The sequence below is a fragment of the Oreochromis aureus genome, linkage group 12 (assembly GCF_013358895.1).
Source record: "Oreochromis aureus strain Israel breed Guangdong linkage group 12, ZZ_aureus, whole genome shotgun sequence".
Classification (NCBI taxonomy): Eukaryota; Metazoa; Chordata; class Actinopteri; order Cichliformes; family Cichlidae; genus Oreochromis; species Oreochromis aureus.
In genome coordinates, this window is record NC_052953.1 from 39,824,465 (window position 1) to 39,841,450 (window position 16,986).

The 16,986-nt window shown below is 38.9% G+C and overlaps 1 protein-coding gene across 1 annotated transcript in view; it reads left to right on the plus strand.

Moving 5' to 3' along the window:
* Nucleotides 1-7,680, plus strand: part of man1b1b (mannosidase, alpha, class 1B, member 1b) — a 260,312-nt gene extending 252,632 nt beyond the window's left edge. The window contains exons 12-14 of the mRNA XM_039620881.1: nt 6,140-6,338; nt 7,175-7,299; nt 7,472-7,680. Of these exons, the coding sequence (XP_039476815.1) occupies nt 6,140-6,338; nt 7,175-7,299; nt 7,472-7,678 (531 nt within the window). The 3' untranslated portion in view covers nt 7,679-7,680. The remainder of the gene's footprint in view (nt 1-6,139; nt 6,339-7,174; nt 7,300-7,471) is intronic.
* Nucleotides 7,681-16,986: the final 9,306 nt, after the last annotated feature.

Genomic DNA, 16,986 nt, shown 5'->3' on the forward strand with positions numbered 1-16,986 from the left:
AATAAAGGAGTGTGAAATATATTTCTTTTGTGATGTGAAGTAGGATGTTTTAAAGTTTGAAAGTGCTGTAAATTCAAGAAATCCATGAGTGATGTTATGAGAGGTTGAGTTTATTTTTTCTGATTGAAAACACATAAGTATATACACTTGGTACACCCACTCAAGAAATTATTGTGTGACTGATGCTACAAAACTGACCTAAAGAATGGTGATGTGTGTGAAGAAGTGTTAATTGTTCTGATGTGTGAAAGAGCTCTATTTAAAAGTGTGTGAGTGAAATGAAGGTGTATTGTTTTTAGATCAAGATTTAGTAGAATTACTGATTGTTTGTAGACTGTGAAATTCAAAGGGAGACAGAGTCTGCCTGTTGCCTGCAGGAAGTCTCTACAGAGTCTGCAGAAAACAGGAAACCGTGTGTGTGTGTCTGGGACAGGAAATGCATGCCCATAAAAGGGAAACTCACTGTGACAAGTGTGCACCCAGAGAAGAGAGAAAGAGTTAACTCTAGGCACATGAAGCAAATGGAGGTTTTAAGATAAAAAATGAATATGATACTAATTCTATGTTTTAGTGTGCCAATACAGGTGGACTTCTCTCAACATTGGAACCTTGAGTACAGCAGCAGAACAATAGATTAACAGAATTGGGAGAAAATAAGCCAGTCTTTGGCTCGAAATTGTGCAGCTTGATCTCTCACTTTGTCCTTGACCCTGAGAAGAAACTCAAAGGACAGTCAATTTCCTGATGAAGACCGACAGAACATCGTGGACTTGAAGAATTAACTGAAGCTAAAAGATAGTGCAAGCGAAAGCAGTAACACTGACGACGACTGAGGAGTCCAGCAGTATGAAAGAAAGCACGTGATGCAACATGCATGCTGGTGAAGAACAGTGTGATGTGTCTGCTTGAAGGCACTGACTCTCATATTTGCCAAGCTTGGAGCAATCTTGGAAGAGAAGACTGAAAATAAGACTGAAGGCACTGAATGTGATATTTTGCCATGCTGGGACTTAACCTAACAGAAAAGGCTGTAAAGAAACAGAGAAGAAGACAACAGCTGAGTTGAGACTGTGTTTGCTGGAGCTTTGAAGCCCGAACAGGACACTGTGAATGAAAAAGGACCAGTGAGAGATGAAGCTGGACGACTTTGATTGCGAGAATACAGGATATGATTGGATTGAAATTGAAGCCTGAACTCATGATTGTTTAGGGATGTCCACCACATCACAACAAAGAGGTAAACAATACAAAAGGTAAAAATAATCGAAATAGCTGACAACTATATTAATGAATAGAAAACACACATATACGAGTTGTTACATGTGAAATTATTTTGAAATGAATCAGAGGTGAGATAGTTTGAATCTAAAGCTCAGTGAAAAAATGCATGAAGTAAAACTGATTATAATTTAAGATGCAATGAAGATGCAGCTTACACTTAATTAAGATGATCACCTGGCATGCAACGAAGAACACAAGCTTACACTCAATTAACATGAAATGTAACGAGGAAAAACATGCTTACATTCATATTCATGACATAAACATGACATCATTGGTATTTGTGACAGGAAAGAGAGAGAAGTGGCTCGTTTAAACACTAGTGATAATAATGAAAATGTCCTAGTTTTGTTATTTTCAGGAGTAAAGCAGACCCGGCTCAACTTTCCACAGCAGCAGTCGGAAGAAAGTTAGAGGTTAACATCAATGGACAAGTTAAGGCAAGTTTCTGGTTGAATTGTTCACAGAATCATGTGTCCATGAACCTGGAAAACAGGCCCTAACACCTGGCTGAAGACCAGGAGTGCTTTATTTAAGGTGGGAAATTAAAATTTGGGTTAGTAATTCGGGGAAGGAGAAAACTGACTGTTTAACTGGAGAGTTGAGAAGGTGTCTGACAGACTGCGAAGCCACATATGCAAAAATAACACATACACATACACATACAAACAGAGAATGCATTAACCTTACAGAGACAAGACAAGCTCATGAATATTAATGCACAGACATTGATTAGACCTGGCTAAGAAAACAAGCATACGCAATGAAGATCAGCTTGCTAATTGTATGAGTGATAGAATGGGGTGAATGGTTAATAAAATAGACTTAAAGCTTGAAGTTGACTCAAAGGGGTTATATGACAGAGGAGTGAGTTATGGAAAAAACAAACAAAAGAAAAGTGATTAAAGTAGTCTAAAAGAGTGACTTAGGAGTGCTCTCGTACTGAGTGATTAAAACCAGTGATTATTATAGAGAGAAAATGAAAATAATTGAATAAGGTGATAAGGTTTAAACAGGTATTTCTTTTGTCACGTTGACTTGTTGAGATGAATCAGTATGCAAATTAGCTGAAGTGAGTGATGACAGAGGAGCTTCCTGTGTGTGTGTGATTGAGGCCTTGAGGAAAGGAAGCAAAGTAAAACGGTGCAGCTTGTGATGAGGTCCAGGTTGCAGTGAACGGGTGAACTTTGAGATTGTTTCAGATTTTTGAGGCTGTGGTTTCTATTTCAAGAGAGGGAGTTTGATTAGACATGGATATGTCTGAGAGGGGCCCGAAATTTTTGTAGTAGTGCACTCAGAAAAAACCTGTCAGGTGATTTTGTTTTGTACTTTGATGAGCTAATAATCAGCTCTCTTTTTTCATTTTTGTTCTAAGCAGGCCTGGAAGAGAGTGAACTGACGGCGCTGACAAAATTACCAAGTACGAAAATCAGGTGGGCTTTACAGATTATAATTGGCTGAGGAGGAGACCTGATTGGCGGCGAGTCTCTGTCTAGAAAAGGATTGTATCGATTCAATCCAGTCAAAAGTATAGAGAACTATTTTCCTAAAAAGGAAAACGAAATAAATAAATGATTGAGCTCATTTTGCTGATGTGGAGCATTTCATTATTTGCGCAGAAGGCTGCAGTATCAGCAAAAATATCATGTGTGGATGCGTGTGAGTGAATGTGAGTGACTGGACTAAGGTGGGGATGAATAAATGTGGACAAATTTACCATGTGAGGAAAAGAAAGGGGAGGCTTTGTTTTGCTTTTGCCATAAGCAGGACAAGTGGAAGACTTAATTCTGGGGATGTTGATGTTTGCTTTGAGTAAATGTCTGTTTTACTGATTTGGGTTAGACCATGTTATTACATTATAAAATGCTAAATGCGAAAAGGGAAACATTGTTTGATGTAACTCAAGTTACCATTAACTGAGGTAACACATGATTAATAACTGTTCTATTTAAGTTTATTTTGTCATGACACAGACTGGATCATAAAGGGGGAGTTGAGTATGATGTGTAAAGTACAGGTTTTGTTTCCAGGAAATTCCAAGGATCCAGACTTCGAAGGGAGCAGGAGTTCAAGAAGATTTGACATGATGATTAAATTGATTTTATTCCTTAAACACAGGTTTTTAGGGCCGGAGCAAAATACCGGAGAGGAAGATGGCTGAAGTGTTTGGAGAAATGATATGACTAACCTTTTTTCCCTTTTAATTTGTTAAGCGTGGGTGAAGCATTTTGAGTTTTTTGCCACATGAGATGTATCAAAAAAGAGAGGGATTTAAGATTTAATTTGTTTAATTTGAAATGGGTTTAGGATGATTTTAGTGGGTTTTTTTTTGATAATTTAGAGATGGTAAAATTCTTTAAATTCTCTAAAGAAAGGATTAAAATGAACTGAATTCGGTTTAGAAGATAAATTGCTGGTGTTGATAAGAAGTTGTACACCAAACTTAGAGGGAAACTGTGGGAATAATAATAATGGGGAAGATTAGTGAAGATTTTACGTGTAGAAAATGTGTGATTTTTCTGACTTTTAGAATAAGTTGTTATAATGTAGGCTTTAGAAACAGATGGTGAATAGATTTATTTCTAGGGTAGAGGAGAGCTTTTTATGAGGATGATTTCATACACATTGCATTCTGTGCCTTTAACGGAGTTGTGGCTCAGAGAGTCGTCTCTTGAGGGTCACAAACTTTTGGTTAGCGTTAATGATTAGCCTGAGAATGTGAGAATGACCTGAGTTATTGAAGGACTGCACACGCTTACAGACATATAGAGTTCAGCAACACACATGACAGTATTGATTCCAGGCAAAAGGCCTGAAATCCATTTAGCATTTAACTGAATAGGAGTTTGCTTGTAACTAAACTGTGTGACATGTAAAATATTGAGATAACACATGCAGCTCTAAATTAGTCTTATTATATAAAATGCAGTTACAGAATAACAAATGCTTGTTGAAGTGACCAAGTTTTTGTTCAAAACAGAAGCAAAGGGAGAAAGCTTATATATTTTGGTTAAGTCTGATAAAGTATAAATTAGAGTGTATCATAACATTAAGAGCAGCAAAATGAAATAAAATGGTATACCAAGAACAGGTTATAACACAGGAAATGTGGGTTCTAAAAATACAGTTAGAGTTCAGCTTTTAGCTATGATGAAATTTACTTAGGAGCTATTGATAATGTGCTTACACTTAATGATTAAAGTGGTTGTTTTTTCTTTGATCCTTTAGTAGAATAAGCAGTTATAGTGATTTTCTTGATACATTTGCTTGTGAAAGGTGACGTTAGATGAGAGCTCCGTGCAGCAGCGACAGTTTTGTGTACAGGATGTTGATGATCAGATAAGGAAGCAGCAGGAAGCACATGCAGAGATGTGAGAGCAGTGCTTTAAGAATAAGAATATACAGAAAAGTCAAAAACCAAATACGAAATTAGGTTCATGTTTTGAGTAAGATTAGGTTGAATCAGGTTTGAATAAAGAGAAATATTGAGGGACATAAGTTGGCGAGCTGTAGGAGGAAAAGCTGTTTTGTTTCCTTTGCAGGCGGCCTGAATTCCACTAGAGAGGGACCAAGGAAGAACCTAACTTTACCCATGGAGGGTTCTTAGGGGGGAGCTGGCATTTCGAGAGAGGGTCAGAGCAATGATATAGATGGTGTGGTGACCCTTTTTAAGGGTCACCAAGAGAGGGAGTGTCAAGAGGAGAAATATTTTACTGCTATTATTTGCTGCTATTTCTATAATCATCATTACCATTTCATTATTAATAGTGATGTTGCATGCAGATGCATTCAGATGTTCAAACATATGGGTATTATATTAGTCTTTATTACAGGTCCAAGAAGAACCACTTTAAACTGTTGAGTTGAATCTATAATTTTAAAGGCTTTTGAATGTTTTTATATTCTTACACTGAAGTCTTCAGTGGGTGAGAAACTGAGCTGCAGGGACAGGAAATACTCTGTGCCAAAATGAGACAGGAAACACTTCTGCAAGGCTTGCAGAAGCGAAACTGAAACCAGAGTCTAAGTGCAAGTTAAGAGTAGGGTGTCTTTTATGCATTTATCGCTGATTAAGCTTTAAGTAGTTGTATTAGATTGAAACATTTGTTTTATACATTTTATACATTTCACATATAAGTCAAGATCAGTACACACAGGATGGCTTTAGCCTGGTTGCCTAAGTTGAGGTCAACTAAGGTTCAGAGAGCACATGCAGTGTGCACGCACAGACAGACGAGACATACACACACAGAGTTTCAGTTGTGCTGGCCTTCTGTCTAGTGGAAAGGTTACAAGGTGTAGCTGATGAAGTGAAGGGTGAAACAGAGGGCAGCAGAAGCTGATATATACATACACACATATTAGATAGACTCCTTTGAATAGGGAAGAGTTTAATTATGTTTTGCTATAACTGCAAAGTGGGGTGCGTACGTTCCAGGAAGTACACCAGATGTCCCAGAGATAAGCGACAGCGAAGACGAGCTGGGGGAAGCACCTGGCTTCGACGCCAAGATGATGTTCTGTTTTAAACTATGTCAAAGTTAACTGAACATTTGTGGTTTTGCATTGACGTATGCTGTATTGTGTCTGAGGGGGGGAAGCAGTATCACTCCCAACCCTATAAAATCTTTGTCTGACTATTGTAAGTTAGTTCAATACTGATTGGGCTGTTGAACTCACATGTGTTCATTAAAATGTCGTCTAATTGCACCAGCCCGGATCTGTGGTTATTTTTGGATTTCCCCTCAATATCTGAACCCTAACACTTTTTAACATTTGCACGTTGTGGGTTATCCATGCTTGTCAACACAGCTGTTGCGAACTCTAATGTACTTTTTTGTTTTTCTTTATATTTTAGGACCATCTTGTGTGTTTTCTTCCAGGGACTCTGGCCCTTGGTTCTTACAATGGTTTGCCCTCTGATCATATGGATCTTGCCAGACAGCTGATGGAGACCTGCTACCAAATGTATGTCCAGATGGAAACAGGCCTCAGTCCTGAGATTGTCTATTTTAACATGCATCAAGGCAGCACCAGAGACATTGATGTGAAGGTAGGTAGAAACGGGCCTGCATGAGTGTGTAGAGATTCAAGACCAGGGGTGTCAAACAGCTCAGGGGCCACATTTGGCCCACCAAAAACTCCAGTGTGGCCCACTGAATGGCTTTGGAAAATGTGAAAAGGGCCATTTATTTTGGATTTTTAACTGTATTTTTGTAAGCTTTACCTACTAATAAAAACCCACTATATCCTAAAAAACCCCTACTACACCAAAGTAATGAAGTAATAGATCAACATTTAAATGACAGAAAAGTGTCTGAATTTTTGCTATCCATAATAGTCATTTCCATTTTTTATATTTAGTCTCAGTTTAAACGAAAAATGGTAAAAAAGCAAACAAAACCATTGTTTTATTATTACAGGACAGTCTGGGCAGTGAGCTAAGTTTTTTGTCACTTTACTTATACTTGTCCGAAACAGTTGTTCTGACACATTTCTTCCATTAACTAGAAGCATTTTATAGAAAAACTGAGACAGTGTTGAAATAGTACTTGTTGTTCCTTATGTGACGCTAACTGAGGATTTAAAACTTCTTTACACTGACAGAAAGTGTTTCACTGCTGTGGTCTCCAAGGTCAAAGTGGGCTGTATGTGTAATTATAAATAAAAGCAATATTAGCTTGTTATTGAAATGTGAAATAAATTGATCTACACAAGAAGTTGATTTTTTGTGAATGATGACTTTCCTTTGCAAGAGATCAAATAACAATACAGAGTACAGCAGCAGTTTGCATGGCATTTGACAACGATTTTAAGCATGGAGATTTTAACAGTTAGATATGACTCATTATTCTGTTTGTGTCTTGTGTTTAATCTGTGCTACATCTTGCAGATAGACACAACCTTCTGCGACCGGAGACTGTAGAGAGTCTCTTCTACCTATACAGGTTCACAAAGGACCACAAGTACCAGGATTGGGGCTGGGAGATTCTCCAAAACTTTAACAGATACTCCAAGGTCTGTACAATGAAGGTTAATCTTTATTGATCTTTCTGAGGTAATTAATCACTATGGATATTGTCAAAGACAGGCCTGTTGTCTAATGCACAGCTCTGTGGCTCTGAAACGTTTTCATGAAAGTGAACCCAATATGTGAAATCTGTTGAATTTATCGAGTACTTCCCCTTAGGTTTCCTCAGGTGGCTACACCTCCATCAACAATGTGCGCGACCCGGACTACCCGAACCCTCGAGACAAGATGGACAGCTTCTTCCTGGGGGAGACCCTGAAATATTTCTATCTGCTTTTCTCAGATGACCCCAACTTCATCAGCCTGGACCAGTTTGTCTTCAATACAGAGGCACACCCCCTACCTATATGGCCTTCCGCTGTGTGACACAAATGCAAACAGTGCAAACTTCTCAGGGCTGGACTATCACCAAGATTATTCTTTTGTCGTCAGTGTCAGTGACTTGTGTACCCATTCACTGTCTCTATGAATTCCTCTAGTTCAGTTTGTGGCTGTTCCCTGTATATTTATTTGACTTGTTGTCTTTGTTGCATGCACTTGTGCTGATGCTGGAGAAAGGGGAAGCTTTCTTTTCTAAGGAACACACAGCATCAACAGCTGTGTGAAAACTGACACTGATCTGTTTATTATGACTTTGCAACAAGCACTAACTAAAATTGTCATTTTTGTGTCGTGATACAAAGTTCCAAAACAGCTTTGCAGTCATGTTTGCCAGACATCATATTTGTAACATTGCAAAAGTTCATGTCACAGCTGTTCTATTCTGACTGCTGTGACAGTGTGAGTTTGAACTGAAACCTGCCCCACCTGTATCCTGACAAGAAGGTAGTTTCTCATCACACCATGTCATAAAGTCAGTCAAGTGCTCGACTCAGGCAGCACTTTCTTTTAAATAAAAGCAGGAAATCACACTGGAGCTTCCTGACGGAGGATGGGCAAGTCCTCATGCGTTTTTGGTTTCTGTGCTGCATTCATGTGTACAGAAAATATCACTACCCAAAATTCTTTTCTTTTACTTCAGTGAAAGAGTGTGTGCTGCTCTTTATAATTATACCCAAATTTTAGCTGGCACACTGAACCTCTCTGAGAAGCTAGAAATTAATCAAGCATAACATTCAACCACTAAAACTAGAATACAAATAAAAAACTGTAATAAATGTGCTTTACTATTTTTTTTTAATTCTTTATTAATAACAAGTAACTGTTTTAGCATTGAAAATATTGTTCTGATTAAAAAGCTTGCATATAGTGGTAGGTTACAGAAGCATAAAAAATGATTAATACTGCTGTGGCATAAACCTTACACTGGATGGTGCTTTAGCAAATTTGTTAAGCACTGCATGAAGTAGAGGGATAATCAGTTGCAAATAAATTATTTTTTTAAAGATCATTTTTGACTAAAATAATGTAAGAATTCTAAATGGTGATTGTGTACATGCAGTTTTCATCATAGGATTTACAGGGCCTGGTCTAATTGGGCTAAAATAACTACCCAGTGGCATAGCTAAGATGAGCGCTGGGTAATTGTTCAAATTATGCTTAAGAAATCTGAAGTGACACTAATTTGAACCACTTTATAAACTATTAAGCACTTTCTATGTTGACTCATGTCTCCTTCACTCCTTTTCCAGTGTTTAATGTTTATTTAACACTATTTACACACATCAAACATATGGTACAGACGTCAAACTTTAATTTCTTTAGAGAAGCCGTTTTAAACTTTGGGGAAATTTCGTTTTAAGACTAGTTTTGTTTTATGAATAAATTTAGTATTAATTTAAAAGCTTTTTTATGATTGCATAAACAATATTTACATAGAGCTTTGTTAGGACATACCACTTAACTTAACTTTAGACTGTATTATTGGGCTGCCAAGATTAAACAACTAAATTATTCACTTCAATAAGATAATAATGATTCTTCACCCACCTGGCTGATGATGGATTAATTTGCTGATGCATGGGAAATAGTTCTGCATTCTGGTTAATTTATCCATAAGATATCTCTGATATCTGTAACATTTTAAGAAAATTATTAGCATATTTTAAACTTTGTGACAACTTTTAAAAAAGTTTTTGTCATGCTTTTTGTTTCACTTTATACAACATGGCTCGTTCACGGCTCAAGTGCTTTCTATCTAATATTAACGTACAGTCATACTCTGATACTTTGACACACAGACTAGAGCAACCAGGGATCAAACCACAAATCCTAATTAGTGGATGACCTGCTCTCCCTCCTGAACTACACTGAACCCCAGTAGAATTGGTGAAATGTCTGTACAGCAGGGAGGCCAGCTGAGCACACACACTCTTCTACTATGAGCCCATGCTGTTTTAATAGATGCACTTTAGCATCACTTTGCAGAAATATGCAATGCCAACCTGAAAGAAACATTGCCTGGATGGGACTATATGTTGCTAACCTGTATTTAAACTGAAAAATGAACTGAGCACAGTTTTAAAAAACAAAAAACAAAAAAACCAAACAACGCCCAAAACTCATAAGGACATTTTGACCATTTTCTTTTTAACCACAAGTTATCCAGTGTTCATTCTGGACACATACCCAGGGGCCCATCCAACAGGCAAAAAACAAACAAACTAGAAAGCGAAAATTTCGGAAGAAATTTTGAGTGTGCCTATGCCGCTGCTAATCAGTGTAGTTCATACGGCTACAGAGAGCAAAACTCAGCAGAGCAGCCATTCTCCACCATGAACTATGGTAAAAACAAACACCGCTCGCGCCTCACAGATGACAGCTTACAGTTTTGTGTAAAGATGAGGTGACTTCGTACAGCCCCGATTTGCAGACGCTGTGCACAGAGGTTCATGAGCAGAAGTCCCATTGTACCACGGCAGACCCGACAATGTTTGCATGAACACGCTTTGAAGCATTATGTTATGGACCACTTTTCACACATGGTTGGTGTACCCACACAGCCGGCTGTAGCTTTTCAGCTGACAGCACAACACACACCCAAAAAACAGCCGAGAGAGCACAGACTACGCCCGAGAGGCGTGATTACAGATGCCGCTCAGGTGGGTCCACCTCCCCTGCAGCGGCACTGCAGACCACGCCCTGCCACACACATCAAACACGTAAAGTAAATATTTATGCACTTTCGCATTCACTTTTTGTTTTTTGTTATTTTTACACAGTGTTCTGAATGATGAACAATGGTCTACAGCCAATCTTGTGTATTATTATACAAACTTTGGTTGTAAGATTCAGATAACTATTTAATAAAAGCTAAATATTTCATATGAGAGTAAGAAAGAAAAGTATATCCTTGTGTCCACCTTTCTCTGTTAATGCCCTACCTGGCCCCCTGGCAAAAGCTTTGCTAGATCCACCCCTGCACAGTTAACAGCTGTCAGCTACACAAAAAAGGAGCTTGGTGTTTCTCTCAGAAACAGTTCATAACTTCCCTTCAACTCATTCATGTCACCTAAAGGGTAAACCTGTTTCTCCATCACCAGTTCAGCTCTGATGATTCAGTAAGGACATCTCCTGGTTTGGACCAGCCCTTTTTTCCGCTGTGGCTCCAGCAAACATCAGCTGATACTAGAAATTAAAATCAAACGAATTCTAACAACAGCTGATCAAGCTTAAACGTGCTGCAAGAGCAAAAAGCCGATCATTGATCAGTTTCATGATTGAAGTTGAATAGTAATAAGTGTGCCTCTTGGCATAGGCACACTTAATTAATAAGAATAATAAATCCGACGAATAGTAATAAGTGTGCCTCTTGGCATAGGCACACTTAATAAATCCGATGAATAGTAATAAGTGTGCCTCTTGTCATAGGCACACTTAATAATAATAATAATAATAAGAATAAATCCGACGAATAGTAATAAGTGTGCCTCTTGGCATAGGCACACTTAATAAATCCAACGAATAGTAATAAGTGTGCCTCTTGGCATAGGCACACTTAAAAAGACCAGAATTCTATTATTTAAAAAAAATAATTTTTTTTATTAATAATAGCGCCAAATCCCAAAATGGTTGCCAGTTTATAAATGTTAGAAATCTGCCCCTTTCTCCCCTACACTGCTAGGGCTAGTGGTCTCACCCCAAGTCAGCTAACTAGCGAATATGATGTTACCAAAATGAATGACTGCAACAGGTGTGACAGGAAAATGGAACAAATGTGAATTGGTTTGTCAGTACCTGTGGATTAATAGAGAGGACACGGAAGTTAGCCTCTTGCTTAGGCCGGAGCTCATTTATTTCTGAGCTGCGCATGCACGGAGCCTATAGCAAGAGTCTCTCTGGTAGCAGAGAGTGTGTTGTTTACACAGGAAAAAAAACTACAAGAAAAATGGTAGAAAATCAATAATATCCAATAACTGAAGTAATAAGAGTTTGCACAGCAGTGCAAGACCATCATCTACTGGCATGATGAGATATAACCTCGGTCTGGCAACCCATAACAATATCAAAACAAGATACAATAATAATAAAAAAATAAGGGGTATTTGGTTTTCTTACAAAAACAAACAGTCTTTTCCAACCTGCTACATTGTGCAAAAAAGTTTTGCAACTGTTTGAGCTAAGACTTTGAAGTCATTCACAAAATGAAAACTATACTCTGTTTTGGGTGAGAACGCCATTCAAAGAGGCAGGAGCCTACAAGATCAGTGGGCAGATAGAGAAACAAACAACACAGAATAGTGGACCTTGGGAAGTACAAGATCAAGTTGCCCCAACAAAACTTGATCAACTATTGTTAAAACGACCACATGATCCTTCACATGAGAGGAGAAACAGACTCAGAAGAACATTGAAGGTCTGTAAGTGACACCCACACATGGAAGAGATGGTGGAAAACTGTGTGAGGGAATGCAACACCTGTAATGAATACAACCTAAAGCAGCTGTACCAGTGTTCAAAAAGGGAAGTCTCCAACACTGAAGGCCCCTTTTGAGGAGATCAAAATGGATTCTACAGACATGAGGAGGTGACGAAAAGACAACAAAGAACATGGAACTCTTCTTGTGATGGTGGACAGATTCACCAAATAGGAAGAAGCAAAACCCTGCAGAGAAAAGACGCAAACCCAGTCATAAAATGGCTGTGAAATGAACTGATACCAAGACATGAAGTACAGAGAACCATTACAAATCAGACAAGAGATTCCACTGTAACAACGAACATCCGAAAGAAGTGGAGAACAAGTTCTGACATGATTAATCACTGGAACATCTTACCATTCAGCATTGCAGGCCATTGTAAAAAGGCCAATTAAATATTTTATAGAAAAATTGCCAAAACAATGACATAGGGAATGGTAGATTTTTCACATTCAAAAATGGAGTTATGTAATAAAAAAAGCCCCGGTCCACGTGACTGAGGTTTTTTCCCCTTAAAATAGTCAATCATTAAAAAGTAGAATACAACCAGCAGAGGCATATGCTAGGATGTGGTACTGCAAAAAGAACAAAAGCAAAATAATGACAAAGCACTGTATTTAACTCTGATAAGTTCAAATTAAAATGTGCCATTACACTCAGAGGATCAATATGAATTAAAATATATGTACATTTTGCATGAAGTACATGACTAATAACTGTTCTCTCCTGAGCTTTTGTTTTTTAGAGCACCCACTTGGCCACACCACCAGTTTTCATGCCAAAGGAGGGTAATTGCAAATGTTCGAGGGAGGAATATCACCGAAAAGTGGGAAAGGTAAGCCCAAATGATAACACCATAAATTTCACTTATGGTCAATTTCCTAAAATTTGACACCTAAAATTTCAAAATGATACAGCTCCGGATGGACCAGTTACCAGGACATGGAAGGACAACAGACATTATTAAATGAGGAGAAGGAATTTTCTGGGATTGAAGATCCTCTGGGTGAGTGGTTGACTGAAACATTCAGAAGAACTGAAGCATGCAACAAATAAAGCTATTATTTTATCACACTCATTATTTTATCACAATGAGTGTGATAATTCACGCTCGTTGTGGATGCGGTCTATTTCATGTTTGGGGACTCTAATTAATAGAGCTGGGCGATAAAACGATAACGATATGTATTGCGAAATAACTTTTTCTCGATAGAAAAATGAAACTATTGCGATAGACCTCATCTCTCTCTTCCTGTCTTATAAAAAAAACCAATAGCCAATAAAAATTAAGTAGCGCAGAGCCGAACCAATCACAGCCGCAGCGTCACGTCACGTAACTTGTTACGTACAGCTCAAGTGCCAAGGCGCACGTGTGTATTTGTTTGAGAAGCAGCCAGCCGCCGTGCCGGGTTTTTGGTGACCAGAATACCGAAGGGAACACAGATGACGGTTCCAATGTCGGAGAGATTGTCGAAAGGAAAGGCCAGAGAAGTTCCGTAGTGTGGAGGTATTTCGGCTATTTGAAGTCTGACAAAAAACAGCGTAACGCGCACTGTAAATTGTGCTGAAAGCATGTTCCCACAAAGTCTGGAAATACAACAAACCTTTTTTATCACCTGAAGCAGTGCCACCCACTGGAGCACGCTCAATCTCTGACTGAAAGCGCTAATTCGTCATCGAAAACAACCAGGGGAATCCCTGTGAAGCAGCAACAGTCAATTGAGTCGGCTTTCGCCAGCGTCTTACCATATGACAAAAAAGGTAAGAGCCATAGCAACATAACGAATGCCATAGCTTACTGTCTTGCTAAAGACATGCTACCAATAAACACGGTCGAAAATGAAGGATTCAAGCAGCTAATTAAGGTAATGGATCCTCGTTACCAACTCCTGGACATGAACATTTCTCTCAGACAGCGCTTCCAAAGCAATATTATGTAAGTTGGTCAATTTTGTCTCTTTTCTGTAAAATAAACTAAGATTTATTTTTAGAATTAATATTTTGTTTCTAAGTGGAACTGACAATTTAGTAGTCTGTTTTGTTTGTTCTATTTTGAAACTTAAACGCTTTAGCGGCTGCCTTTTGTGTAGATTGTAATATTTGCCTTTATTTTGCATAAAACTGGTGGTGGTCAGAGGGCCCGGTGGCGCCAGTGTCCGGCAGCCTCGCCTCTGTCAGTGCGCCCCAGGGCAGCTGTGGCTACAACGTAGCTTGCCATTGCCAGTGTGTGAATGTGTGAGTGAATGGGTGAATGACTGAATGTAGTGTAAAGCGCTTTGGGGTCCTTAGGGACTGAGTACAGCGCTATACAAATGCAGGCCATTTACCATTTTTACCATAAAACTGAAGCCTCATTTTAAGTACATCTGCCCTGTTGAACTTATTATGGAAAATGAATATTTAAATCAAAATAAGCTGCTGATTATTTCACATTTTATTTGTGAGCGACATCACATTTAAATCTTACATATATAGTTATTTGGCTTATATCGTGATATATATCGTTTTCGCCTGAAATGAAAAAAGCATATCATGATATGAAAAAATCTTATATCGCCCAGCTCTACTAATTAACAGAGAAAACAGCGACATTAAGAGAAGGAGACTCAGTGCATACTATCAGATGCCAGTGACGGTTGGGCTCAGTGATGAATCAGGTGAGCTGAATTCATGGCTGAATCAAGACATAAATTCCCCTGCTGTGGTCAGTGAGGGAAGGACAGTGGGGAAAAACGGAGTCGCAAATACGACGTTCATATTAACACACAGGTTTTGTTTCTAGGCAGTTCTGCGGATGCAGGCACTGGGCGGAGCCTGGAGTTCCACAGATTTAAGGTGATAACTAAATTGATTTCATTCCCTAACACAGAGTGGCAGAGCTGGAGCAAAGCTACTCGAGCGGAGAATTTCTGATGTTTTCTGAGAAATCATGTTACTAATATTTTCTTTTAATTTTCTAGTTCCTGTAAATTGACACATGAGAGTGTGTCAAAAGGGGGGAAGTCGAGTTTTAACATGAAACAATGGTTTCTATGATCATTTTCATGACTTTATTTGTGTGTTTAATAATTTAGGTATGGTAAAACCTTAGATTATAATGACCCAGAAGTTCCCAGAACTCCAGATTTTTTCCAGCATCTGACGACTGAATGGGGCCGACCTCGAGTTAAGAGGGAAAAGCTGAAAGGCTGAGTATCACACCGGAGGGGAACCTGTGGGACAGCAGGCTAAATGAAACACATGCTTTTTGTTCACATGTTAGACTGTATGCAAGGAGAGAAAATGTTAGGATTGAAAATGTTTGATTTCTTTTACTAAAATAAGTGGTTATAACTATCTTCATACAGACATTTGCAAATGTGCTCATAAGAGTTGGTACTCATTTTTTTTGAAGGTCATAAGCTTCGTTCGGCGTGACTGTCCGGACTGATATATTGTAGGAAATGACTTAGAGTGCAGAGGGGTAATTGCAAACACGCTTACACAATAATAATTAGAATAATTCTCTAGGTCAGGGAGTCCTGAACATGATATTCTAAACCAACTTTGAATCACTAGAAGAACAATGGATAATAACATTAGATTGTTAAGGCTAGGCAGAGAGGTGTTTTCCTTTTCTGTCTTTTACAGAGGAAGGAGCAGACACCAGACGAAGTCACGAAGATATGAGGATCCTTCGCAGCTGACACCGAGACTGCCAAGACAGCAATTGGGGTCAAGGGGTCATGTTGTTTGGGGTCCTGCTAGTCACGAGAGGATGGATCCCATAACCACAACAATAACCACGAAGGGGTTGACAGAAATCCAGAAGCACCAGACCAAGGAGGGTCTGGCCAAGAAAGGGGGACTCGGCTGAGACTCCCAAAAAACATAGATCCCAGCCAGCCGGGGCAGAATAAATCCCCTGATCTATGCAACGAACCAAAGGGTAGTCGACCCCTGAGGTTGAAGCAAGAAGAGAAGAGCATAGAGAATCACCTGTCCTGGAAGATTAGTTGTTTAACTGTAAAGAAGGTCAAAAGCCCATCAGACAGAGGTTCTAGTCTGAGCACAAAGGTGGAAGCAGGAAACAACCAGAATGGGGATCGGGGGAAGCTGGAAAATAATGAGAGGTCTGAGAGAATTAGCTTTAGTAATTTGGTGAATAGCCTGCAATTTTTATACTCAAACAGAGTGGTCATCCCACATATGGTCCACCCGTTAAAGAATTGATAATCCGTGTGTGGATGACGTCTGTCCTTGGGCAATGGAAGGGGTGTATTAAGTCCATTAGGGTTTTCTTATTCATTTTTACAGCTATTTGGGTAATTTGTGGTGATTGTTGTGTGCCTTCTGTCCGGGGATTATTGGTAAGGTTGGTTAACAGGGCTGTTGGGGATCTGATAACAAAGCAGACAACATGATGATGCTTGATGACTTTTAATAGTGTTGATCTGCCATGGGGCAGATCAAAGGAGGGACCTGTTGGGATTAAATAATTTGCAGTGCCTCAACAATGCTATTCTTTTTATTCATAAGTGTTATAAAGTTATATAGTGTAGTATTAAGTGGACACAGCCCTGAAAAATAAAGGCATCAGAAGATGTGTCCTTGGGGAGTAGAAAGCTGTAGACTCTCGCTCACACTTGTCTGGGAAAAGGAGATAAGGGGGGACCATCTCTAGTGGAAAGTTACTGAGACACTATTGTATAGACGAGAATGAGAGAGCTTCTTTAATAAAACTGTTAGGGGCACACCACCATTTTGAGATCTGCGGCAACGTGTCATGCAGGATGCATGACACACCTTTATAAGAGTAATGTAAAAGAGAAATAA